Source organism: Ranitomeya imitator, chromosome 1, assembly GCF_032444005.1.
Source record: "Ranitomeya imitator isolate aRanImi1 chromosome 1, aRanImi1.pri, whole genome shotgun sequence".
NCBI classification, from domain to species: Eukaryota; Metazoa; Chordata; class Amphibia; order Anura; family Dendrobatidae; genus Ranitomeya; species Ranitomeya imitator.
Window position 1 is genome coordinate 1,019,456,281 of NC_091282.1, and position 26,144 is coordinate 1,019,482,424.

At 43.2% G+C, this 26,144-nt stretch overlaps 1 protein-coding gene across 11 annotated transcripts in view; it reads left to right on the top strand.

Moving 5' to 3' along the window:
• IL15 (interleukin 15) overlaps window positions 1–26,144 on the top strand; it is a 138,999-nt gene that overhangs the window by 103,719 nt on the left and 9,136 nt on the right. For 9 of the 11 annotated variants that reach the window (XM_069743993.1, XM_069743988.1, XM_069743997.1 and 6 more), the window contains 3 exons: window positions 11,826–11,861; window positions 14,275–14,319; window positions 20,660–20,812. In XM_069743993.1, coding sequence (XP_069600094.1) covers window positions 11,826–11,861; window positions 14,275–14,319; window positions 20,660–20,812 — 234 coding nt within the window. The remainder of the gene's footprint in view (window positions 1–11,825; window positions 11,862–14,274; window positions 14,320–20,659; window positions 20,813–26,144) is intronic. The other 2 variants (XM_069743995.1, XM_069743996.1) reach the window with 1 other exon arrangement.

Consider the following 26,144-nt stretch of genomic DNA (forward strand, 5'->3'; position numbering starts at 1 on the left):
GAGTATAAGCCGACCCGAGTATAAGCCGAGACCCCTAATTTTGCCACAAAAAAACTGGGAAAACTTATTGACTCGAGTATAAGCTAGTGTCACGAAGTGACTGTTCTAGCGTGACCCGTCCCGACGAGGGGATGGTCACAAAACGGCGAAACACACAAGGGTACACCGGAGACACTTTAACAACGGTGGGCCGTCGGTAGGGGACTGGGAATGGACACCTCCTGCACTCACCTGAGGTTGTGCCCTGATCTTTCTAGCATCCCTATACGAGTTCTTTCAACCCGTCACCGAGCAGAATACCTAGTCCCTCACTTGCCCTGCTCTTATCCCTAAGTAGGGAACTGGCAGGTGAGAGCACTGGTCCCACTGCTGCACTAATACAATACAGGGGAAGTTACAGACACCAAAGGGATAAAGCAACAATAAACACCACACTTAGCTTTCTATGCTGCAATGCACTGCACAGCAGAGAAAGGCACCAGATATAGATAATTCAGCTGAAGAACCACAACACTCAGCAAGCTCCTTCTCCAGCTAGGTTGGTCTCCAAAAGGACCTGTATAACCAACAGTCAGCTGATGCATCAGGTGACCTTTTGAAAGAAGGTGGGAGTGGTCACCACCAACATCTGCAGACTGGGCAGCAATGTAATTACACCAGCGGCGACTGGGGAAAAACTGCATTAACCCCTGATAGCCTGAAAGGAAAAAAGTTATAATGTGAGCAGCCAGATCTGCCACAGATCCATACATGGATCGTGACACTTAGGGTGGGAAATGCAGCAGCTACTGGTAAATTTCAAAAATAAAAATAGATACCAATAAAAGTAAAATTGATTGAGGCATCAGTAGGTTAAATGATTTTGAATATCCATATTGAATCAAGAGCCCCATATAATGCTCTGTACAGTTCATGATGGGCCCCATAAGATGCTCCATACAAAATATGCCCCATATAATGCTCCATACAAAAATATGCCCCATGTAATGCTGCACAAAGGTTAATAATGACCCATTTGAATGCTCCATATTAAAATATGCCCCCTTTTAATGTTGCACAAAGGTTAAATGCTCCATAAAGGTTGATGGCCCCATACGATGCTCCATAGAATAATATGCCCCATGTAATGCTCCATAAAAGTTGATGGCCCCATAAGATGCTTCATAGAATAATATGCCGCATATACTGCTCCATAAAGGTTGATGGCCCCATAAGATGCTCCATAACATAATATGCCCCATATACTGCTCCATAAAAGTTGATGACCCCATAAGATGCTCCATAGCATAATATGCCCCATGTGCTGCTCCATAAAGGTTGATGGCCCCATAAGATGCTCCATAAAATAATATGCCCCATATGCTGCTCCATAAAGGTTGATGGCCCCATAAGATGCTTCATAGAATAATATGCCCCATATGCTGCTGCCGCTGTGATTAAAAAAAAAAGACATACTCACCTCTCATCGCTGAGTGCCGGTGTCCTGAGTAGGTGGGGACACCGCGCGCTATGGGAGCCAGGTGCTGGAGTCGCCGCTGGCTCAGGCCCCCGGCACTTGCGATATTCACCTGTCCCGGTTCCACCGCCGCGCCGCTGTGTCTTCCGGCTCTCTGCAGTGACTGTTCAGGCAGAGGGCACGCACTAACTATATCATCGCGACCTCTGACCTGAGCGTCACAGCCAGAGGACGCCAAAGACACAGCCCGACGGTGGAACGGGGAATGGTGAATATCGCATTACTCACCCTCCCCCATCATACTCGCCCCCTCCTGGTGCGGTGTCTCTGCAAGTCCCTGCCTCTCTGATGGTGTCTCCGGCGTTGGCAGCTTGTTCCGGTGTTAAGCGGTCACATGGTACCGCTCATTAAAGTAATGAATATGCGCTCCACGCCTGTGAGAGTGGAGTCGCATGCATATTCATTACTTTAATGAGCGGTGCCACGTGACCGCTGAACACAGAAAGAGCTGCCATGCCGGGGACCATCTGAGAAGCAGGGACATGCTGAGATGGTTCAGGAGAAGGTGAGTATGATCTGACAGCCACCGCTCCCTCTCCACCGCCGACAATGACTCGAGTATAAGCCGAGAGGGGCACTTTCAGCCTAAAAGAATGGGCTGAAAATCTCGGCTTATACTCGAGTATGTACGGTAATTGTATTACTTCAGTGGAACAGGCTTAATACCATGGAAGAGGCATAAAATAAAAAGTGGTAGGCACGGTGCCCTCCATTTTTGTTTGTGCAGAAGTCTAATACGTGACCACAAGTTGACCAGGGAAGATACGGAAAGGATTGATTCTGACTTTTTTTTTTGCATCTTAAATTTTTCACCTTTCACAATGAGGTATAAATAACATATAACCTTTATTATGTGGATTAGTATCATTGCAGTGATACCATACATCTATAATTTTTAATCCCAATTCATTAAGACAGATATTTTGTACAGCACTCTTTTTTTTTTTTTTTTTTTTTTTTAATTCAAATAAATTCTTATTAAGAATAACAAGATAAATGACATGTTACATTCTTATTTTCAATACAAAGCTTTTTCCCCCCCCTTCAAATATTCCCCTTCAATCCCACCACCCCCCAACCCCACCCAACAAAGCAGCTCACCTTGGTTAGCACTTCCATCATTAGACCAATATACTATCTAATCCCTCGGCCAATAATATAAGCCACATTTAACATTACCATTAATTAGGAACCTTAATTAACTCTCCCTCTATAATACCCCTATCCCATAGCAATCCACGGAGACCACATTTTATTGAACATTTCGATTTTCCCTCTTTTTTTATAAAACCCCTTTTCCAGTGTCAGGCCCTGCTTCACATACTGGAGGAACTCTCCTCTTGACGGCGGTTCTTCCCTAATCCAATTTCGAGCTATTACCTTCCTAGCCATGTATAACAATCTGGCAATAGCTATCTTTAGGTTGTTATCCACTCCAATCTCATCCACACATCCCAACAAGCACACTATAGGATCCCTTGGCACCTTACATCCATACGCACCTTCCATACGACTCAAAACTACCACCCAAAAAGCAGCCAGTCTCGGACACGTCCACATCATATGGAGTATATCAGCATCTGCAGTTTTACACCTCGGGCATTCAGAATCATCACGCAAACCAGCCTTATATAGCACCATCGGTGACTTATAAACCCTGTGTATCACATAGAGCTGTGACAGTCTATACGGTTCGCTCAGTGACAATCGTGGGACCCATTCTAGCACCGACTCCCCAGTCTCATTCTCCATTGGACCAAGATCCTTCTCCCACTTAGCTCTTGCCATTATTGGAAACCCCAATAGGAAAGTGTGCAACAGATCTTTATACAAAGTAGATATGACTCCCCCAGTAGTCCCTTCATTACACACATACTCCAGTACTTTATCCCTCTGAATTGAAATACCTCCGTTTCTACTCTGAGCTCCAAAAGCATGCCTCATCCGCAAATACTGATACTCCCCTACAGTCCCAAGACCAAATTCCGCCTGTAATTGGGAAAATGATTTCAATTCACCTCGCTCAATTATTTGATACACGTATTGAATCCCTTTGACTTGCCATTCTGTCAGTACCCCCAGTGCCTCAAACTCCTGTAAGTTGCTGTTATGCCATAGCGGTGAGAATCTAGTAAAATCCGTGACCCCCCGTATATGTCTCAGCCTACCCCACAGCCTGCGTATCAACAACACAGTCGGGTATAATTTCCCCAGAGCCCCCAGGGATCCATCCTCCAAACATTGTACCACTGGCCTTCTTTTTGTCACCACTTCCATCAGCCGCTGTACCGCCCCAGATGACCCTTCATGCGCCCAGCCTTTTAAATGCTGACTCTGGGCTGCAAGAAAATATATTTCAGGGTTAGGCAATGCCAATCCCCCATCTTCCTTGGGTCGCTGAAGTGTCTCCAGTTTGATACGCGGATGCTGTCTCCCCCATATCAAATTCCTGAACAGAGAGTTAATCTGTCTAAATCTCCCGCGTGGTATCCAAACTGGCGCATTATGAAGAATATACAGTATTTTTGGCATCAAAATCATTTTAATAAGATTCACCCTACCTACCACAGATAAATGCAGTTTAAGCCAAGCATCCGCTTTCGCTTTAAGAACACCTAAGATTGGAGTCAGATTTCTATGTATATAGTCAGTAACAGGCATAGATACCCATATTCCAAGGTACTTAAATTGGCTAGTCACCTCCAGTCGCCCCTCCTCCAGTGGCTCCCCACCATCATCATCCACCTTAAACAAGACAGACTTACTCCAGTTTATCCTAAGTCCCGACACCGATCCAAAACGCTCAATAATCCCAATGGCTCCCTCCAAGGACGTACCCGGGTCAGCCAGAAATAGCAGAATGTCATCCGCATACGCCGCCACCCTTTCTTCAATCATCCCATATTTAAACCCAGTCACCTCATCAGACCGTCGAAGCTTAGCAGCCAGTGGTTCCACAGCCAGAGCAAACAAAAGAGGAGAGAGCGGACACCCCTGTCTCGTCCCTCTAGCCAGTTGTATGGTCCGTGATAACTCCCCATTTACCCTAACCCTAGCCATCGGCATCGAGTACATCAGTCGAATCCAGGATATGAACTGCAGTCCAAACCCCATACTCCGGAGCACCTGCCAGAGATATCCCCACTCCACACTATCGAACGCCTTATGAGCGTCTAAAGATGCAATAACTCTCTGGCCACAGTTGTCGGATCTGAGTTGCAAATTCATATACAGCCTTCGTAAGTTGATCGCAGTGGACCGATCAGGCATAAAGCCGGACTGGTCTGAGTGCACCAGGCCCGGAAATAACACTTGTCAACCTCATCGCCAACACCTTAGCCAGAAGTTTAACGTCTGTAGTAAGCAAGGAGATTGGCCTATATGAATCCGGCTGTGTCGGGTCCTTCCCCTCCTTAGGAATCACCACTATTATGGCCTCCCGCATAGATGCCGGTAGACGACCGCCACTCCTAGCCTCCTCCAGAAGTACCCTTAATTTAGGGATCAGCACTTCCCCAAAGTTTTTATAAATTTCAGCAGGAAATCCATCTACACCAGGTGCCTTCCCATTAGCCATAGACTGCAGTGCCCGACCCAACTCCTCCTCCGTGATGGGAGCTTCCAAATCTTCTCTATCTATGTCACTCAGCCTTGGGAGCTCCAATTCCTCAAGGAACGCCACCGTGTCCTCCACCGACCCATCTACCTGAGAGGAATATAGGTCCGCATAAAAATCCGCAAAAATGTCCAAAATCTCTGAAGTCTCAGAGACAGCCACACCGCTCCCCGATACCAAAGAATGAACAAAGGAAGTGTTTCTCTGGGCAGAAGCCACCATCGATAGCAAATGACCCACAGATTCGCCCTCCTGGTAAAAAGCCAGATTCATGAATTCCCTCTTCCTTTCAGCCTTACCGAGCAATACCTCCTCCAACTGACTCTGAGCTGCCTTTAGCCTCCTCCCAGCTTCCGGAGTACCCGCTATTACCATCTCATCCTTGGCTATCCTCAGCCCTTCAACCGCCAACCTCTCTGTGTCTCTCGATTTCCTCTTACACCTGCTAATATCCCTGAACAGCAGTCCCCTCAAGTACGCTTTCATGGCTTCCCACACAGTAAGAACATCTACACTTCCCTCGTTGATCTCTAAAAATTCCACCAACTCCTTCTTTATCTTTTCCAAGTCCATACTGTGTAGCCAATTAGGGTGAAACTTCCACTCCTTCCTGCTCCCGATCCGTGTCCCCACCGGCCGAAATTCCACCTCAACTGGACTATGGTCTGAAAGAGCCCTAGGCAAATATCTCACCTCCCCTACCATCGTGTCCAGTAAACAGTTACCCAGCGCCAAGTCAATCCTAGACAAAGTACCATGAGCTGGCAAGTAGCATGAGTACGTCCTTTCCCCAATATGTCTAACTCTCCATAAATCAATCATACCTACTTCCCGGACATAGGTCCCAAACGTAGTGATATGTCCCCCTGTTCTATTCTGGGGATTTTTGTTTTTGTCCCAAAAGTCATCAGAGATATTATTAAGATCGCCAATAATTAGAGATGGTAACGGTCCCCAACGCTCTACCCTCTCCAGCACCTCTCTTATCTTCTTACTTGAGTATGGGGGCGGAATATACATTGCCGCTATACACATCAACACTCCATTTATTTTACATTTCACCACCACATACTGACCATCCACATCCTCTTTTACCATTACCTCCTCATACTGCTCCCCCGCAGGTATTAACACAGACACACCCCTAGAGTACGTCGAGAAAGTAGAATGATACGCCCTCTGTATCCAGCGCCTATTCAATACGTTCACCCTCTCCCGCACTAAATGTGTCTCCAGCAGACATATCATTGAGACCTTCTGTTCTCGGACATACTGCAGACTTGCCGCCCGCCGTGTTTTATCCCCCAGACCTCTCACATTCCAACTCAATATTTTAATACAGTCTCCCATCATGTGGCTCATCATTTCTTAAAGTATCCAATTTCCCAAGTATGAGCTGACCCAACCCTCCAGCAAAACCCCCAACAGTTGCTCAACTCTTTAACCATTGCTAACGAGCGCAGAACTCTCCTCTATCGACAGAGAAAACAAATCCCAACTGGATCTCGCCGAAATGTCAGTCGCCCATTCCCTTAAGTTTTTTCTCATGAGTATCAAGCCACTGGGTAGCGTCCTCCGGTGTCAAGAAAAAGTGGGTCTTATTAAAAGCCACCAGTCTCAGTTTGGCGGGAAACATCACTGAATACTGCACTCCCAGCTCCCTCAGTCGCCGCTTGACTCCAGTAAACTTCATCCGCTGTTTCTGAACCGCAGCGGAATAATCCGGATAAATGGCGATTTTTTTGACCTCCAGCCGTCAGACCCTCCATCTCTCTAGCCTTTCTGAGGATAATGTCTCTGTCCCTGTAGTTCAGTATTTTAGCAAGCATGGTACGGGGATTCGCTCCTGGGGCAGGGGGCTGCGGCGGGACCCTATGAGCACGTTCAACAGCAAAAACTTTTGTTAACACTGTGCTCCCAATCTTCTCCAGCAGCCAATTTTCAACAAATTCTGTGGGATTTCTCCCCTCAGTCTTTTCAGGCAGCCCCCCTATACGTATATTATTTCTTCTAGATCTATTTTCCAGATCCTCATTTTTGGCAGCGAGCTCGGCTATTGCTTGGGCGAACTTCTTTTCAGCTTTTTGTAATTTCACTATGTGATCTTCTGCCGTGCTCACCCTCTCCTCCACCACTCCTATACGTTTGTCCATTTTCTGCAGAGCCGCATTAATCTGTGCCGTGTCCCCTTTAACTTCCTGCATCTGCTGGGCCAAGGAGTTCAGGGATTGCTGACATGAAGAGATCCGTGTGATAACATCTCTAAGAGTCGGCTCCTCTCCCTGTGATATGGCTTCAGGTCCCCCACTAGCCCCCGCCATGCTGCCTCTCTCCTTCCCCCTCTGTACCTCATGCTGCTCAGCCTTTCTTGCTTCCTCCTCCTCCTGGTCAGCTCCAGCTCCAGATCCTGGTTCTGCCTCCTCAGCAGCCTCCACTCTGGCATACTGCTGCAGCTTTGCGGCCACCTCCATGCGCCGCTGACATGCGGCGTTCTCCTTCTCGGCGTCCTCCCTAGCATCGGCACCATCTTGGCCGGCTCCTGCATCGCTGGTGCCAGCGTCTTTCTGCCGCCTCCTGGTCATCGCTGCCGACTCCAGACCCGCCGCTCCGCACCGCTGCACTCTCCGGACCTTCAGCCAGTCGGATTTAGGTGAGTTTACCCGAAAATCGGGGTTAAAGCAGGATTTTTGTCCTTCTGGCAGCAGGAGCACTCTTCCCTGCTTCCACTCACATGGCCAGCTAGGACACGCCCCCTTGTACAGCACTCTTAATGAAGGGCATATACGTAGGAATAAAATGCGCTGAGTTAATTAAGAGTTGCACACCACTTAATGAATTCCACACGTTTTATCACCTTACCAGAATTGTTACTCCAGTTAAGGGCTGGAGTAAGATTTCTGGCATAAGAGAAGCTGCTACTTTCCATGAATGTGACGGGCAGGTGTAGCAACACCCTGGCTCCTCCCCGATTCCTTTCATTTTGGCAGTTCTACTTGAAACTCGCATGAAAACGCCAAAAGTCGCTACTTTTTTGCATAACTCCACGTTGCACAAAAATTAGCAAAAGGTCACAGTATTTTCTGACAAAAACACTGATGTATTGGCCCTTATGTTTTACTACTTTTGCACAGTTAAACTCCTGCTTTGTAAAAAGAAAATTTAAATTTGGTTTTATGTCACCACACTCTGAGGGCCATGGCCGCAGCAACCAATCAGTACCATTGTGCACTGTTTCAGTGAAGCTTGTGTGTAAAAACCTAGATTAGCTCATTTTAATTGTCACAGAGATTTTCTATTTAGAAGTGGAAATGTTTGTTAACAATGAAGGTTTTATCACTAGGTTATTATCATTGTTGTGACTAGCGGGCCCAGACTTGCTGGGCCGACACTGCCTAATCTTGTGAAAAGCAGCTCACTGTCTATAGACAATGTAAATATGGAGCCTGATCTGAACAGGGCAAGCTTTCTCAGCTGTGCTGCATTCTAAATCTAAAGGCCCCTTCACATTAAGCGACGCTGCAGCGATACCTACAACGATCCGGATCGCTGCAGCGTCGCTGTTTGGTCGCTGGAGAGCTGTCACACAGACCGCTCTCCAGCGACCACCGATGCCGGTAACCAGGGTAAACATCGGGTAACTAAGCGCAGGGCCGCGCTTAGTAACCCGATGTTTACCCTGGTTACCATGCTAAAAGTAAAAAAAAACAAACACTAGATACTTACCTACAGCCGTCTGTCCTCCAGCGCTGCGCTCTGCTTCTCTGCACTCCTTCTGTACTGGCTGTGAGCCGGAAAGCAGAGCGGTGACGTCACCGCTCTGCTTTCCGGCTCACAGACAGTACAGGAGGAGTGCAGAGCACAGCGCTGGAGGACAGACAGCGGTAGGTAAGTATGTAGTGTTTGTTTTTTTTTTACTTTTAGCATGGTAACCAGGGTAAACATCGGGTTACTAAGCGCGGCCCTGCGCTTAGTTACCCGATGTTTACCCTGGTTACCAGTGAAGACATCGCTGGATCGGTGTCACACACGCCGATCCAGCGATGTCAGCAGGAGTCCAGCGACGAAATAAAGTTCTGGACTTTATTCAGCGACCAACGATCTCCCAGCAGGGGCCTGATCGTTGGTCGCTGTCACACATAACGATTTCATTAACGATATCGTTGCTACGTCACAAATAGCAACGATATCGTTAACAATATCGTTATGTGTGAAGGTACCTTAAAAATTCATATTGTGTCAGGACCGCTGCAGATAGTAAGCGAAGTGATACATCGTTGGATTCAGGGTTTCAGGGACTGATTCCCTTTAAAAAAAAAAACATGTTTTTTCTTATCCAACACAAGGTAAAAACTGTTTTTGGTCCACATACGTGCAGTGGTCATGCCAACACCATGGAGAAGGACACAGGCAGTTTTATTTTCAGATCTATATGTGCCTTTCTACAATCTTTGACCAGATAGCATTCACTACTCTAGTTCGCTGCAGCAGTGAGAACCAGTTATTGGACGGGGACTTAAAATGTTCCTAAAACCATTTACTCACACAACTTAGTGCACACAGTGTAGTAGTAAAATCCAATTATCAGGCAAGTGAGTATTTTGACCATATTTTCCAACTCCAAGCTGTTGTAGCAATGCAAGGTAGGCTAGGGTTAAATCCCAGCTCTGCAGGTTTGGATTAGGTGCAGCTTGCTAGCTCTGCATATTAAGGCTCTGTGCATATGATGCGGATTTTGCTGCGGATCTGCAGCGGATCCGCAGCAGTTTCCCATGAGTTTACAGTACAGTGTAAACCTATGGGAAACCGAAAACGCTGTGCACATGCTGCGGAAAAAAACGCGCAGAAACATAGCGGATTACATTCCGCAGCATGTCACTTCTTTGTGCGGAATCCGCAGCGGTTTTACACCTGCTCCATAATAGAAAACCGCAGGTGTAAAACCGCAGTGGAATCCACACAAAAGCCGAGGTAAATCCGCTATAAATCCACAGGAAAAATGTGGTGTTTTAGCCCTGCGGATTTATTAAATCCGCTGAGGAAAAATCCAGGCTAGGTGTTCATCTAAGGAATTTTAGGAGCAGGAATCTCTCTTTTTGTTCATTTGTATACGTGTTTTCAAACGTTTTTTCTTGCTCCTGCACGCCTAGAACTGCTCACATGAGCTGGTTTTAATTTTTTCACATACTTAGTGTGATCACAGAACCGTCAAAAGTTATGTAGCAAATAAATAACTCGGTCGCTGAAAAATGTGATGAGAAAAAAATAACCTCATTGACTGCCAAAGATTTAAGAAGAATCAAATGTGAAGTGACCAGGAATGTCCTCCAGTGCTATCATATTCCAGAACTGCGTCCTCCTTGGAGGCCCAGAAGTACAAGGTGTTCAGTGCTCTGAGACATGGCCGAGGTAAGGCTACTTTCACATTAGCGTCGGAATCTCCCCATCGCAATGTGTCGGGCAGAGATTCCGACGCTAGCGTTTAACGCACTGCACAACGGAGGCAGCGGATGCATTTCTCCGGCGCATCCGCTGCCCCATTGTGAGGTGGTCCGTCAGGAGCAAAAAACGTTACATGTAGCGTTTTTTTGCTCCCGACGGTCCGCCAAAGCACGACGCATCCGTCGCACGACGGATGCGACGTGTGGCAATCCGTTGCAATGCGTCGTCAATACAAGTCTATGGGGAAAAAACGCATCCTGCAAGCACTTTTGCAGGATGCGTTTTTTCTGCAACACGACGCATTGTGACGGATTGCAGTTAATGCTAGTGTGAAAGTAGCCTTAGAGAGACTGAAACCAGACCACCACTGGACAAGATACAAAAGTTGAAGGGTCAAGACTGAGGACTGCAAAATCATGATTTTTATGCTCCATGGTATGCATTGAAATATTCCTTGCTGCAAGTAATGGCTTTAAGGATCAAAGAGTAATGGCATGGCCTCTTCCTCACCTGAGCTAAACCCTATTTTTATAACTTGTGGATCCTTCATAAACTGAAGATTTACGATGACGGAAAACAGAACACCAATCCGAACATTGTCTGGTACCCAAAAAGTTGATCATCAACAGATTAAGAAACTGACAGACTCCATGGAAGAAAGGCTTATGACTGTTATTGAAAGGAAGACTGATTATATTGGTACCACACTATTTGTTTTTAGATGTCAGAAAAGTATTTTTGTACATTTTGAGTTGTTTAGTTATTCTCACTTTAACAGATGAAAATAATGGAGATGGAAAATTGGCATTTTTTACATAGTTGCACAGTAATTACCGGTATGCACACCAATAGTTTCCCAATTATTATGCACACAAAGATATTCCAAGAACGACAAATCCTCACTTTTACTTTCTTAAATAATCAGGTTTAAGGTGTATTAGCCTTTTTGATTGATTCAATTATTCATCAAAAATACAAATTGCCAAATGATTGTAGACACGTTATAGAAACTAAAGCTCTTATTACGTACCACATGTACTGCATGCATGTAGAACAGGAGTAGAAGAGTGGACCTCTATTTCTGTTGTCAAGTTATATCAGAAGTTATGGATCACACAATCTTTAACTCTTTAACGTGATTTGCGCATCACATCAGCATATTTTGTGTACTGTATGTATTGCATAAAACATGTCTAAAACTGCTAAACTTACATATATTTCCTTTTTTTGATTTTTTTTTTTTTTTTTTTTTAGATTTTTAAAAGCAGTAAGTATTGGAAAGATAACTATGTGAGTAAATCTGTTTCAGACTACTTATACAATTTTATAAAATCATAAAAGTATAGGACGCAGAACCTGTGAGAAATAGTAATTCACTTTTAAGTATTCACTTGGGAAACCTGTGAAAGCCAGAGCTTTCTTTAAAGGAGTTGTCCACTATTAGGACAACCCCTTTACACTTGCCATGCCAGTGCCCAACCAGCGCCGACATCGCTGTTACAGAATTGGCATGAGAAAATAATCGCATATCTGCACTGCCACATAATATAGCATTTGGCCAAGTGCTGTGCAGTAAAACTCCAACTCGGCCGTGTTATACATTAGTATGAACACTAAGTTGGATACTGCAGAAATCTGGCCTTTGTGGAAGAGTGGTAGGAAGAAAGCCATTTTTAAAGTAAGCCATAAGAAGTCGCATTTGCTGTTTACACCAAGCCATGTAAGGGGCACAACTAGCATGTGGAAGAATCTTCTCTGGTCAGATGAGACTAAAGTAGAGCTTTTGGGGCTAAATGCAAAACGCAATTTGTAGAGGAAGATTAACACCGCACATCACCCTGAAAACACCATCTGCACCGTCAAACATGTTGGTGGCAGCATCATGCTGTGGGGATGCTTTTCTACTGCAGGGACAGGGAAGCTGGTCAGAGTTGATGGGAAGATGGATGGAGCTAATCTTGGAGGAAAATCTGTTAGAGGCTGCAAAAGACTTGAGACTGGGGCCTGGGAGACTCAAAGCATGTTCATGTGTTTGAATTCCTCAGTCAAAGTTCAGACCAAAATCCCATTGAGAATCTGTGGCAAGACTTGAAAATTGTGGTTCACAGACGCTTTCCATGCAATCTCACTGAGCTAGAGATAGTTTGCAAAGAAGGATGGGCAAAAATTTCAGCCTCTAGATATGCAAAGCTGGTCAGACTCCAAAAGACTTGTAGCAGTAATTGCAGTGGATGGTGGACCTACAAAGTATTGACTAAGGGGGCAGAATACAAATGCATGTCACAAGCTTCAGATTTATATTTTTAAAATACATGGAAAACCATGTATCATTTCCTTTACATTGCACAAATACTTATTACTTTGTGTTGGTATATCACATAAAAACCTAATAAAATAGATTTAAGTTTGTAGGTGTAACGTTATAAAATGTGGAAAAGTTCATGGGGTATGAATACATTTCAAGGCACTGTACAGTGGAAAGATTATGAGATTATATTCTCCTCCCATGCCGGGGCAGCCATTCCAGTGGTGTCGGCACCAGTGTTCCTAGAGCTCTCGTGTGGTTTGTTATGACATGTTTGCCCGGTGCCCAATCAGTGCTGGCAACACTGTCTTTGTCTTCGGACAAATCGAACATCAAGAGGAAGTCAGGGCTGCCGCTGGTCTCTCACTTCCTCTTGATGTTTGATTTGTCTGAAGGCGGAGACAGTGACACCAGCGCTGATTGGGCTCCTGGCTCACGTGAAACCTAAGAACACGAATGCAGACACTGCTGGGGGACAGTGCCAAACATTTAGATCAAGAAGGGGTTGTCCTAGTAGTGGACAACACCTTTAAGCACAGCTGCCATTTTGGGCATCACTAAAAATGAATTCCCTCCTTTTTATGAAGATCCTATTGCCCTCTTATTCTTCAAAAATAAAAGGACTAAATAAAAGTGTAATCTTAGACAGCACTTTTTTAAAAGGGGTTTCTCATCCTAGACTTTAATAATGTGCTGGTAGGATATGTTTTCATTGTTTGTATTATAGGCAAGACTGTTGAGATGATAAGCCAAGGTTCAGACTCCAAATCCACTATTTTTTGCACATTCTGACTCCAACTTGGACTCCTCCATAAATAGGGAATAATTCATCATAACAAATTTAATTTAAAATAGTAACATCCTTGAATACTGTAAATAAGGGCCTTATATTAATATATCTATACTTGTTTAAATTCCTATAAAATTATCAAATTAAATTAACCAATATTATCTGGTAATATTTTGTTTAAAGTCAGTCAGCACATTTTTACCGTCTCTGACTCCATGATTCCCGACTCAATTGCCTGTTTGTAGGAGACTAATCAATGGAAACCCAACAAGCACCTAGAATAAAAAGGCAGTGGTTTTACCTTTTCTCTTGACACAGTCATTTCTGACCAGGTGATATGCATCACCTGGAGCCAAGGTCAGTGAGACTGTTTTACACAGTGTGGGCTAAGGAGGGTGGCTGATAGGGTTGAACGGGATCACTGCACTTTACCAAGTGATGCACCCTCTTCTTTTTTTTTTCTTTTTTTCTAAGCATTTGGAGAGAGTTTGGACACTAGGCCTGTTACAATCTACTAATGATATGCCATTAGTATATTTTGTCGATAATACCCTTTTGTTCATATTTTATAGTATTCTAATTGTTCTCATGTTGTATTTTTGCTGCAGCAAATGGATTTAAAGCTGTACACTGCAAAAGTTGACGATTATACTGTAAGTATGTAAATCTCATGACTTACTCTCAGTACTTATATTGGTGCTTTGTCTAGTAGAGCCATGCATACATTGTTTGGCTAGAGTTATTTGCATAGTTGACAAAGCTTCTCTTTCCAGAACAGTTATGGAAAATGGCAACTCGCACAACCATGCAGAAATCCGCTATCAGAATGCACTTGCACTTACATTAAGGCTATGTGCACACGTTCAGGATTTTTCGTGTTTTTTTGCTATGAAAACGCGATAAAAACGCATACATATGCATCCTATAATTTAGAATGCATTCCGCAATTTTTGTGCACATGATGCGTTTTTTACTGCGGAAAAAACGCATTGCGGTAAAAAAAGCAGCATGTTCATTAATTTTGCGGATTTTTCATGTTTTTCCCGCTATTTAATGCATTGGGAGAGCTTCGGAAAAAAACGTGAAAAATCCGCCCAAAAAACGCATGCGGATTTCTGGCAGAAATGTCCGGTTTTTGTCAGGAAATTTCTGCAAGAAATCCTTAAATAGTGCACATACCCTAAAGCTCCAGTATGGCTTCTTGCATACAGATTATTTAAAAATCAGCATCCAGCACAGCAAGAATAATTAATGTGTCAGAATTGTCTCACACTCTCTAAAATTCTCTTGCTTGAAGAAGGAGGAGGGAACACCGAAATGTAGCACAGGTGTGTGAACATTTTGTTCTTCCCTGCAATGTCTCCTGTGAATCTGCAGCAGGGGTGCGCAACATTTTTTCGGCCCAAGGGCTGCATTGCCATACTAAGCCAATCCCAATTCCAGCAACCAATTTAAAGGAGTTCTTATATGACTACATTACCAGAACAACAATCAGTACATTAATGCACCACCAGATCCAATTTTTGAGTATTTGAGGAGCATTTGGAGAGATTCTACTCAGTTTCTGGTTCAAAAATTAAGTGTGAACACTAACTTTCACTGAGTTTTTGGTGCAGAATCTCATCAAATCCTCCTCATAAAAGTCCTCAAAAATTAGGATTTTAGATTAAGTTTTAAAATTGCCATGAAGCACATTTTGGTTTGTTACATGTGTACAAGATCGGAAACGCTGTCAGCATCAGAGTTTAGCGTCATAACCACCATCAGTAAATTAGTGCAGTTCCAGAACTATTATCAGTACATGAATGTAGCACCAAAACCTCGGCCAGTAAATGAATAAACCACCAAGCTTTGTACAGCGATCAATTACAATCTCAAGTCAGCCCCTTATACAATTGCATTGCATAAACCTACAACAATGGTAGAGAGATACTAGGAGTTGTTGTTACCAGCCATCTTCAGACTGTGGACCATACAGGAACCACAGCACTGAATCACTGATGAGAAGCACAGGCAGTATCACAAATCTACGTGTACACCTACGTGCCTTATAGGTGACATCTTCTCTGATTCGAATCTTTCCCATCTTTTTTGTCCCCATGTAGTACAGAGACTATGATGAGATTTCACACCCAGAGCTAATCTCTCTAGACTTCTATCTACTCAGTCTTCAGCAGCCCTCCCCAACACGGTGCCCTTAAAAATCAAAGTGTCATTATAAGGCCCCATATACAAAACTATAAATCTCCCAGGCTATGTGTCTGAATAAATAATTATTCTGTTTCCTGCACAAAGTATCTCCCTCACACTGCTACTTTGCAAAATATCTCCACTACACTACTGCTCTGCAAAATATCCCCCTCGCACTGGTCCTCTGCAAAATATCCCCCCACACTGGTCCTCTGCAAAATATCCCCCCTGTTATGACCTGGTGGTTAGGAGCCCCCGAATGACCTGATAATTAAACCTCATACAGGACGAGCTCTGGGATGTGGGAGCTCTGCTGACCGCAAGCCCTAATCCTATCACACACACTAGAAATAGCCGTGGAGCGCTCCTGACCAGACCTAGGCACCTCGTCACAGCCTAAGAACTATCTAGCCCTAGAGATAGAAAATAAAGCCTACCTTGCCTCAGAGAAATTCCCCAAAGGTAAAGGAAGCCCCCCACATATATTGACTGTGAGTAAGATGAAAGTCACAAACGCAGAAATGAAACAGGTTTCAGCAAAGGGAGGCCAGACTTACTAAATAGACAGAGGATAGGAAAGGTAACTTTGCGATCAGCACAAAGACCTACAAAAGACCACGCAGAGTGTGCAAAAAAGACCTCCGCACCGACTCACGGTGCGGAGGGGCCACACTGCATCCCAGAGCTTCCAGCTAGCAAGACAAAATCATGAAAACCAGCTGGACAAGAAAACAGAGAACAAAATAAGACTATAAGGAACTTAGCTTCTGCAGGAGAAGGCAGGTCACCAGAGAGATCCAGGAGCGAACTGAAAGAATGCAAAAACATTGACAGCTGGCATGGAGTAACGATCTGAGAGGAGTTAAATAGAGCAGCCAACCAAAGGATAAACCACGACACCTGTGTAAGGAACCTCAGAAGCAGCAGCTTCACTCAAAGCCACCAGAGGGAGCCCATAGACAGAACTCGCCGAAGTACCATTCACGACCACAGGAGGGAGTTCGACAACAGAATTCACAACACCCCCCACACTGGTCCTCTGCAAAATATCCCCCCACACTGGTCTTCTGCAAAATATCCCCCCACACTGGCCTTCTGCAAAATATCCCCCCACACTGGCCTTCTGCAAAATATCCCCCCACACTGGCCTTCTGCAAAATATCCCCCCACACTGGTCTTCTGCAAAATATCCCCCCACACTGGTCTTCTGCAAAATATTCCTCCACAGTGCCCCTCTGCAAAATATCACCCCACATTGTCCCTCTCCATAATATCCTCCCTGCCATATACATAGCCCCTCTTCAAAATATCCCCCACATCACCCTTCTGCTTAAAGTACTCCCCACTGCCTCTCGTTATACTGTGCTCCTTTCAAAATATTCACCCTATTATGTCCCCTCACAGTAATATCAACCCCCTCTGCTCCACAATGATAGCACATTAATCTTCGGCTCCTCTATAGAGTGCTACCAGTGCCTGCCTTGTCTGCTGCCACTGCGGTGTCGGTGCCAGCAGCAGTGTAGTGAGGTCGGAAGTTTGTGGACCTCATCATGACTTTGCACGTCGAGGCGGGGGCTGATGGGAGCTCTTCTGCCTCTGTCCAGGCGCTCAATTGTTCAAATGTATGCACTTCTAAAAGATGCAAATACATTTGAATATAGAAGAAAGAAACCGTCATCTCCCTGACAGCACTGTGGGCTGCAACAAATCCGGTGGCAGTTACGTGAAGAGAAAGTGTGAGCACTACTGTAAGAGCTGCCCAGGTAGGTTCCCACACCGTGAGATACAATAGAAAAGACCTGGCACTCAACTTAATACTGTGATGATTTTATTGAAGTACCAAAAAACGTTTCGGTCCCCTGGACCTTCATCAGTTACTACAGAATGGACAAAGTAATATACAAAAGAGTAATGCGTACAAAACATATGTACAAAAAAACAAAATGAAGTATATACAGAGTAATATATACAATATTGTCGTGGTTGAATCTATAGTCAAAATATGCAGTTAAGAGCACAAGGAAAAACACAGTCATGTGGTGTGGGTGGAAAAGAGAATAAGGATAAGAAGGCGTACTGTACTAATATGTGGATGTGTTTGGTCATGTGTCTGGAGGACACGAAGTGTAAACCGCATCTATAATAGAAGGAGTAATTGTCACCAATCAGCTAAGATAACGGGAGGGGGTAGCAAAAAGAGAGCTCCCTATTACCTACCAAGAGCTGGCTGTGGGTCGCAGTCTAAGGAAGTTAGGTGAGACTGTAGAAATATTTTTAAAGGCATAGTGCAATTATTAACAGCTATGTATGGCCGGGCTTACAGTCATGGTAATGCCCCAATGCCAAATATTTGGAAGGGATGCCTAGATATCTGGTTAATATTTACCTTTAGTAGCGCGCCTTAGTGTCCTCCAAACACATCCACATGTTGGTACGTTTTCTAACTTTCAGGTTTAAACTTTAAGATTACACTATTATCATTAATAATAAAAAAAAACTTTTTAGCAAAATGAAATAAATCTACAGGTGCAGGTTGCTGTGACTGGTTTGCTGTAAAATACAAACAAAAACAACCATACTTTTAGTACGCTATGGTTTACCGTATGTTGGCACTGAATATATGAATTTTGAACTGCATTACTGCTATATATACTAGACTTCTAATCTTGCGATGCTTGGCGTAAAGTTTGATCAAAATGGGTGAGCCATCTGCCACCAACAAAACAATCTTTCTATATACACATCATTATTATTTATTTATATAGCACCATTAATTCCATGGTGCTGTACATGAGAAGGGGTTACATACAAAGTTATAGATATCGTTTACAGTAAACAAATTTACGATGATAGACTGGTACAGAGGGGAGAGGACCCTGTCCATGTGGACTTACATTCTACTTCATATTTTTCCAGGGCCTAGGTTTACAAATTTAACTAGAGCTGGGTCCTACCTGCCTATTAAAGTGGATATCTGGGACTTTAACCCTTACTGACCTCGGATGGAATAGTATGTTCGAGGTCAGTACCCCCACTTTGATGTGGGCTCCGGCGGTGAGCCCACCTCAAAGATACGACATGTCAGCTGTTTTCAACAGCTGACATGTGCCCGCAATAAGAGCAGGGGGAATTGCGATCCGCCCGCGCCTATTAACTAGCTAAATGCCGCTTTCAAACTCTTGACAGTGGCATTCAACAAGTGCTTCCAGCCATCGGGCCGGAAATGCGTGCACTGCTGACCCCCTCACGTGATCGGGAAGTGTGTCGGCATGACAACCAGAGGTCTCCTGGAGAACTATATGGTTGTTGATGCCGGATTGCTGTGAGCGCCACCCTGTGGTCGGCGCTCATAGCAATGCTGTAATTTTGCTACATAGGGGCGATCTGAGCATCTCCTCTATGTAGCAGAGCCGGTCAGGCTATGCCAGCTTCTAGCCCCCCATGGAGGCTACTGAAGCATGGCAAAAGTAAAAAAAAAAAAAAGTTTTTAAAAATATGAAAAAAATATAAACGTTTTCGCCCCATTCAAAATAAAATCAGACCTACACATATTTTGTATCGCGACGTTCAGAATTGCCCGGTTGATTAATAAAGAAAAAACGATTAACCTGATCGCTAAACGGCATTGCCCTTACGAACAATGGAGGCGCTACGGGTATCGGAAAATTGCGCAATTTTTTTTTCCAGCAAAGTTTGGAATTTTTTTTACCACTTAGATAAAAAAAAAACCTAAACATGTTTGGTGTCCATGAACTCGTAATGACCTGGAGAATCATAATGTCAGGTCAGTTTTAGCATTTAGTCAACGTAGAAAGCAAGCCAAACAAAAAACAAGTGTGGGATTGCACTTTTTTTGCAATTTCACTGCACTTGGAATTTTTTTTCCTGTTTTTTAGTACACAACATGGTAAAACCAATGGTGTCGTTGAAAAGTACAACTCGTCCTGAAAAAAAAATAAGCCCTCACATGGCCATATTGACAGAAAAATAAAAAAAAGTTATGTCTCTGGGAAGGAGGGGAGCGAAAAACGAAAACGCAAAACCGAAAAAAGCTCCAGGAGTTAAGGGGTAAAAAAAAAGGCATGTAGTTGCTAACAGAGGCAACTACCTGCCTTTTGTACCCAGTGTCGGACATTGACTGCTCCTGCCAGAGATTCAGTTACTTCCTGTCAGCAGTTTCTCTTCCTGTTGACAGGGCGCAACTACTGGTGTCATGTTGATTGAGAGCCGCCTTCCCCCAATTAGGCAGCAGTCAATCAGCATGACACCAGTAGTCCCGCTTTGAACAGGAAGAGAAACTACTGCACTGTCGACAGGGAGTAGCTGAATCTCTGGCAGGAGCAGTCAATGACCGGCACTGGGTACAACAGACAGGTAATTGCCTCTGTTAGAAACTACATGACTATTTTTTTAAAGCCCTGGATATCCCCTATAAAGACAGAAGGATTTGTATACCTAGACCCTGGAGAGGTAAGCCTATTAGTGTAGGTACACATTTAAAAACGTAGCCTTGTCGATGGCAGATGAGGCTACCCAATTTAATCAAAATGTGTGCAAAGCACCTCAGATATATATGTAGTCTATTTAGCAGTAATGTAGTTCAATTCATATATTCATTGTTAATGTAGATTAGCGAGTTCAGTGGGTTATATTTTTATACTACTGCCACAGCTTTCAATACTTTTATACACTGATATTAAAGAATGATAGCAGTGTAATGATTTCAGTGAATATTTTATTGTTCTAATGTTGATGTAAGCATTATTAAACAGGTTAAATTTTTTTTTTCTATCCGCTTTCCAGGGAACATGTACAAAATCAATTTTTGAATGCTTTTATAAAGAATTTGAAGTATTATTGGAAGAGATCAGTTTATTAGAGGAAAAGGTAGCCAAGAACTTTAGCAATACACTTCAACATATGCGGAGCTATTATCAATATGAGAGCAGTAAGATGGTAAGTATCAAGAACATGTTTTACTTAATTTCTAGTTATGTGATATAATAAAATGAAGAAAAATAAGCTGCGGGGGAGTGAAGAAAAGGTGTTTAGGATCATTTATTTTCTATGCATTAATGAACAGCTGCAGAATGGGGGACGTATGCCAGGATAAAGAGGATATATATATTATGATGGTGCCCAGGATAAGGGACATATATACCAGGATGAGGCCCAGGATAAGGGACATGCATCCCAGGATGAGGAACATATATACCGGGATTGGGGAACATGTATATCAGCATGTTTGCCCTGAATAAGGGACATACAGTGGGTATGGAAAGTTTTCAGACCCCTGTACATTTTTCACTTTGTTTCATTGCAGCCATTTTATAAATTCAAAAAAGTTCATTTTTTTCATTAATGTAAACTCTGTACCTCATCTTGTCTTGACTGAAAAAAACAGAAATGTAGAAATTTTTGAAATTTTTTTAAAAAAAGAAAAACTAAAATATCACATGGTCATAAGTATTCAGACCCTTTGCTCAGTATTGAGTAGAAGCACCCTTTTGAGCTAGTACTGCCAGATGCAACAAGTTTTTCACACCTGGATTTGAGGATCCTCTGCTATTCTTTCTTGCAGATCCTCTCCAGTTCCGTCAGGTTGGATGGTGAACGCTGGTGGACAGCCATTTTCAGGTCTCTTCAGAGATGCTCAATTGGGTTTAGGTCAGGGCTCTGAGTTGTTCTGAAGCCACTCCTTTGTTATTTTAGCTGTGTGCTTAGGGTCATTGTTTTGTTGGAAGGTGAACCTTCGGCCAAGTCTGAGGTCCAGAGCACTCTGGAAAAGGTTTTCATGCAGGATATCTCTGTACTTGGCCGCATTCATGTTTCCTTCAATTGCAACCAGTCGTCCTGTCCCTGCAGCTGAAAAACACCACCATAGCATGTTGCTGCCACCACCATGTTTCACTGTTGGGATTGTATTGGGCAGGTGATGAGCAGTGGCTGGTTTTCTCCAAACATACCGCTTAGAATTATCACCAAAAAGGTCTGTCTTCATCTCATCAGACCAGAGAATCTTATTTCTCATAGTTTGGGAGTCCTTCTTGTGTTTTTTAGCAAACTCTATGCAGGCTTTCATATGTCTTGCACTGAGGAGGGGCTTCCGTCTGGCCACTCTGCCATTAAGGCCCGACTGGTGGAGGGCTGCAGTGATAGTTGACTTTGTGGAACTTTCTCCCATGTCCCTAGTGCATCTGTGGCGCTCAGACACAATGATATTTGGGTTCTTCTTTACCTCTCACCAAGGCTCTTCTCCCATGATTGCTCAGTTTGGTGGACGGCCAGGTCTAGGAAAACTTCTGGTGGTCCCAAACTTCTTCCATTAAAGGATTATGGAGGACACTGTGCTCTTAGGAACCTTGAGTACTGCAGACATTCTTTTGTAACCTTGGCCAGATGTGTGCCTTGCCACAATTCTGTTTCTGAGCTCCTTGGCCAGTTCCTTTGACCTTATGATTGTCATTTGGTCTGACATGCACTGTGAGCTGTGAAGTCTTATATAGACAGGTGTGTGCCTTTACAAATCAAGACCTATCAGTTTAATTAAGCACAGCTGGACTCCAATGAAGGAGAAGAACCATCTCAAGGAGGATCACAAGGAAATGGACAGCATGTGACTTAAATATGAGTGTCTGAGCAAAGGGTCTGAATACTTAAGACCATGTGATATATCAGTTTTGTTATTTTTTTTTAAATTTTCAAAACTTTCTACATTTCTGGTTTCTTTCAGTCAAGGTGCAGAGTGTACATTAATTAGAGAAAAATAACTTTTTTGAATTTACTAAATGGCTGCAATGAAACAAAGAGTGAAAAATTTAAAGTGGTCTGAATACTTTCCGTACCCACTGTACATACCAGGATGAGGTACCCACTGTATATATGATGTGCCCAGTACACTACTCCTAAAAAATTAAGGATATTTGGCTTTGGTGAAATGCTTAGAAAATGTGAAAAATTCACGCCACAGTGATATTTTCTCATGTTAGTAGGGCATTTAGGTAAAAGCATGCAATGGTGATTTCCTCATCCCAAACAATTTATTGAAACAAAAGCCAACACCAGTAGTAGGTCTAAACCCCCCTTAACCCTTTCACAACATGCGCTGTACATGTATGGCGCATGTCATTTCTCCTCCTTTGATGTAGGCTTTGGCGCTGAGCCCACATCTTTCCCTACATATGTCAGCTTTTTTGAACAGCTGACATTATGCCTCTAACAGCAGCGGGTGGAATTGCGAACCTATTAAATGCCGCTGTCAATCTCTGACAGTGGCATTTAACTCGTGCTTCTGGGAAGTGCACGGGAAATCCTGCCCATCGGTGACCCCTTCACCTGATCGCGGGTCGGCATGACAACCGGAGGTCTCCAGCAGACCTCTATTGTTGTCACTGCCGGATTGTTATGAGTGTTGCCGGGTGGTCGGTGCTCATAGCAAATGAGCATTTCTGCTACGCACAGGCGATCTGATCATCGCCTGTGTGTAGCAAAGGCGATTGGACAAATACAGCTTCTAGTCTCCCATAGAGACTATTGAAGCATATGCAAGAAGTAATAAAAAAAAAAAAGTTTTTAAAAATATTGAAAAAAAATAAAAAAATATGAAAGTTCAAATCAAATCACAAATTTGCCCCATTCAAAATAAAACCATGCAAAAATCAAACATACAAATATTTGGTATCCGATCGGTAAACGGCGTAGCGGAAAAAGTCAAAACGCCAGAATTACGTTTTTTTGGCCGCCGCAACATTGCATTAAAATGCAATAGCGGGCAATCAAAAGATTATATCCACACCAATATGGTATAATTCAGAACGTCAGCTCGGCACGCAAAAAATGAGCTCTCATCATGAAAAACGGAGACGTTACGAGTCTCGGAAAATGACACAATTTTTTTTTTAACAAACTTGAATTTGTTTTTTACCACTTAAATAAAAAAGAACCTCGAGATGTTTGGTGTCTATGGACTTGTAATGACATGGAGAATCATAATGGCAGGTCAGATTCTAGCATTTGGTGAACACGGTTAAAAAAAAAAAGAAATTGTGGAATTGCACTTTTTTTTGCAGTTTCACAGCACTTGAAATTTTTTTCCCTTTTTCGAGTACACCGTATCGTAAAACCAATGGTGTTGTTCAAAAGTACAACTCGTCTTGCAAAAAACAAGTCCTCACATGGCCATATTGACGAAAAAATAAAGTCATGGCTTTGGGAAGAAGGGGAACAATAAGCAGAAATGCAAAAACAAAAAAGGCTTCCATCATGAAGGGGTTAAAAAAAGTCAATGTTTCAATAACTTGTCATGTGGCCTTGAGAATCAATTACAGCTTGACAACAACATCTTCTGCTATTCACAGTGATCCTCAACCTACTGAACAGCCGCACAGCCAGCTCTTCCCTCTCCTAGTGTATCCTCACCCACCCCCTGCAGACTGTGAGCCCTCGCGGGCAGGGTCCTCCCTCCTTATGTACTCGTGTGCCTTGTTATCTGCTCATGTGTAATGTATTTGTCTATATTTGCCCCGTATTCACATGTAAAGCGCCATGGAATAAATGGCGCTATAAAAATGTATAATAATAATAAAAATAATAATAATTCACAAGTAGTTATTGTCTGCTGATGCACGGCAGCCAATTCATCTTAAAGGGCAGTCCTGAGATCATTGAGGTTCTGGAGTACAGGGTTACAAGCATCCACACCAGCTGATCCCATAGTTTTTTTTATGGGATTCAGGTCTGGAGAAAGTGCAGGCTACTCTATTGAGGTACTCCAGTCTCCATTAGCCGTTCTGTAATGATGCAATCTTGATGAGCTGGAATATTGTTGTCCATGAAAATGAAATTAGGTCTGTATTGTTCATGCAGAGGCACAATGACTAGTGGTAGGGGCTTGTGACGAAGTGTAGGGCAGTTCCATATTGACTAGATATACCTACCCACACTATAACACCACCACCTAAGACTCATCTGGTGACAACAGTGGCCAATGCATAGCGTTATCCTTGACATCTCCAATATCATTGGCGGCCATCATTTCTGCTGAGAATGAATAAACTTTCATCAGTGAACAGCACTTAGGCCCACTGGACCCTCGTCCAGTGTAAATGACGTCTGTGCCTGGTGGTGTGGTCAGGTTCCCTTGCAGGTCATATAGCATGTACACCACACTGATGTAAACTGATTTGAATGGTCTGACGTGACACTTGGTTGCCTCTTACCTCCCTTAAAAGTGCCTGGAGTTGTCACATTGATCATTTGGTTCCAAAGTGCATTGTACATAAGGAAAGAAGCCGTCATTAGTGTGTGATGTAGCTAAAGAATGTCTACTTCTATTCCTTTCCATGGTTCTTCCAGTCTCTGTGTATCTCTGTTGCAACCTGAGGATTACATTCGGTGACACTCTAAGCTCAATGGCCACTTCTGTCTGAGAACAACATTCTTGAAGCCTTGCAATGGTGAGGTGCTGTTGATCGTGTCGTCTTGGTCTCATAATATGAAAATGTGAACAGCATGACGACGACGGTGTAAATACCAATTGTAATTGAGCCTCAAATTTTATTGACGTACCTGTTTTGAATTTTGCTATTAAGATCCTTGATAGAGAACAGCAAGGTATGCAAAAAGTTCTATACATTGAACAGTTGGACATGAGTATTCAAGAGTTTAGAGATGGTCACATTAAGTTCACCTAAAGCTTAGAGTGCATTTTAGGATCATCCTGAAATGTCACCCAAAAGCCAAATATCGCTAACTTTTTGTGAGTAATATATACCAAGATGGACCCAGAATGGGAAACCTTTATAACAGAGTGGGGCCTAGACTTGGGATCATATTTACCAGGATGAGTAACATATACAGACATGTAAAAGTTTGTGCACCTTTGATCAAAATTACTTATTGTGAACAGTTAAGCAAGTTGAAGATTAAATTATCTCTAAAATGCCTAATGTTAAAAATGACACATTTCCTTTGTGTTTTAGGCAAAAAAATATTTTCTTCATTTACATTTTATAAATTACAAAAAAGAAAATGGGCCTACACAAACGTTGGGCACCCTGTATGGTTAGTGCATATTAACAACCTCTTTTGAAAGTATCACAGCTTTGTAAATGCTTTTTGTAGTCAGCCAAGAGTCTTTCAATTTTTATTTCAGGAATTTTCATCTTTTTTTTCCTTGGAAAATTCTTCCAGTTCTGTGAGATTACTGTGTTGTCTTGCATGCACTACTATTTTGAGGTATAGCCACAGATTTTTAATGATGGGGGCTGTGAATGCCATTATAAAACCC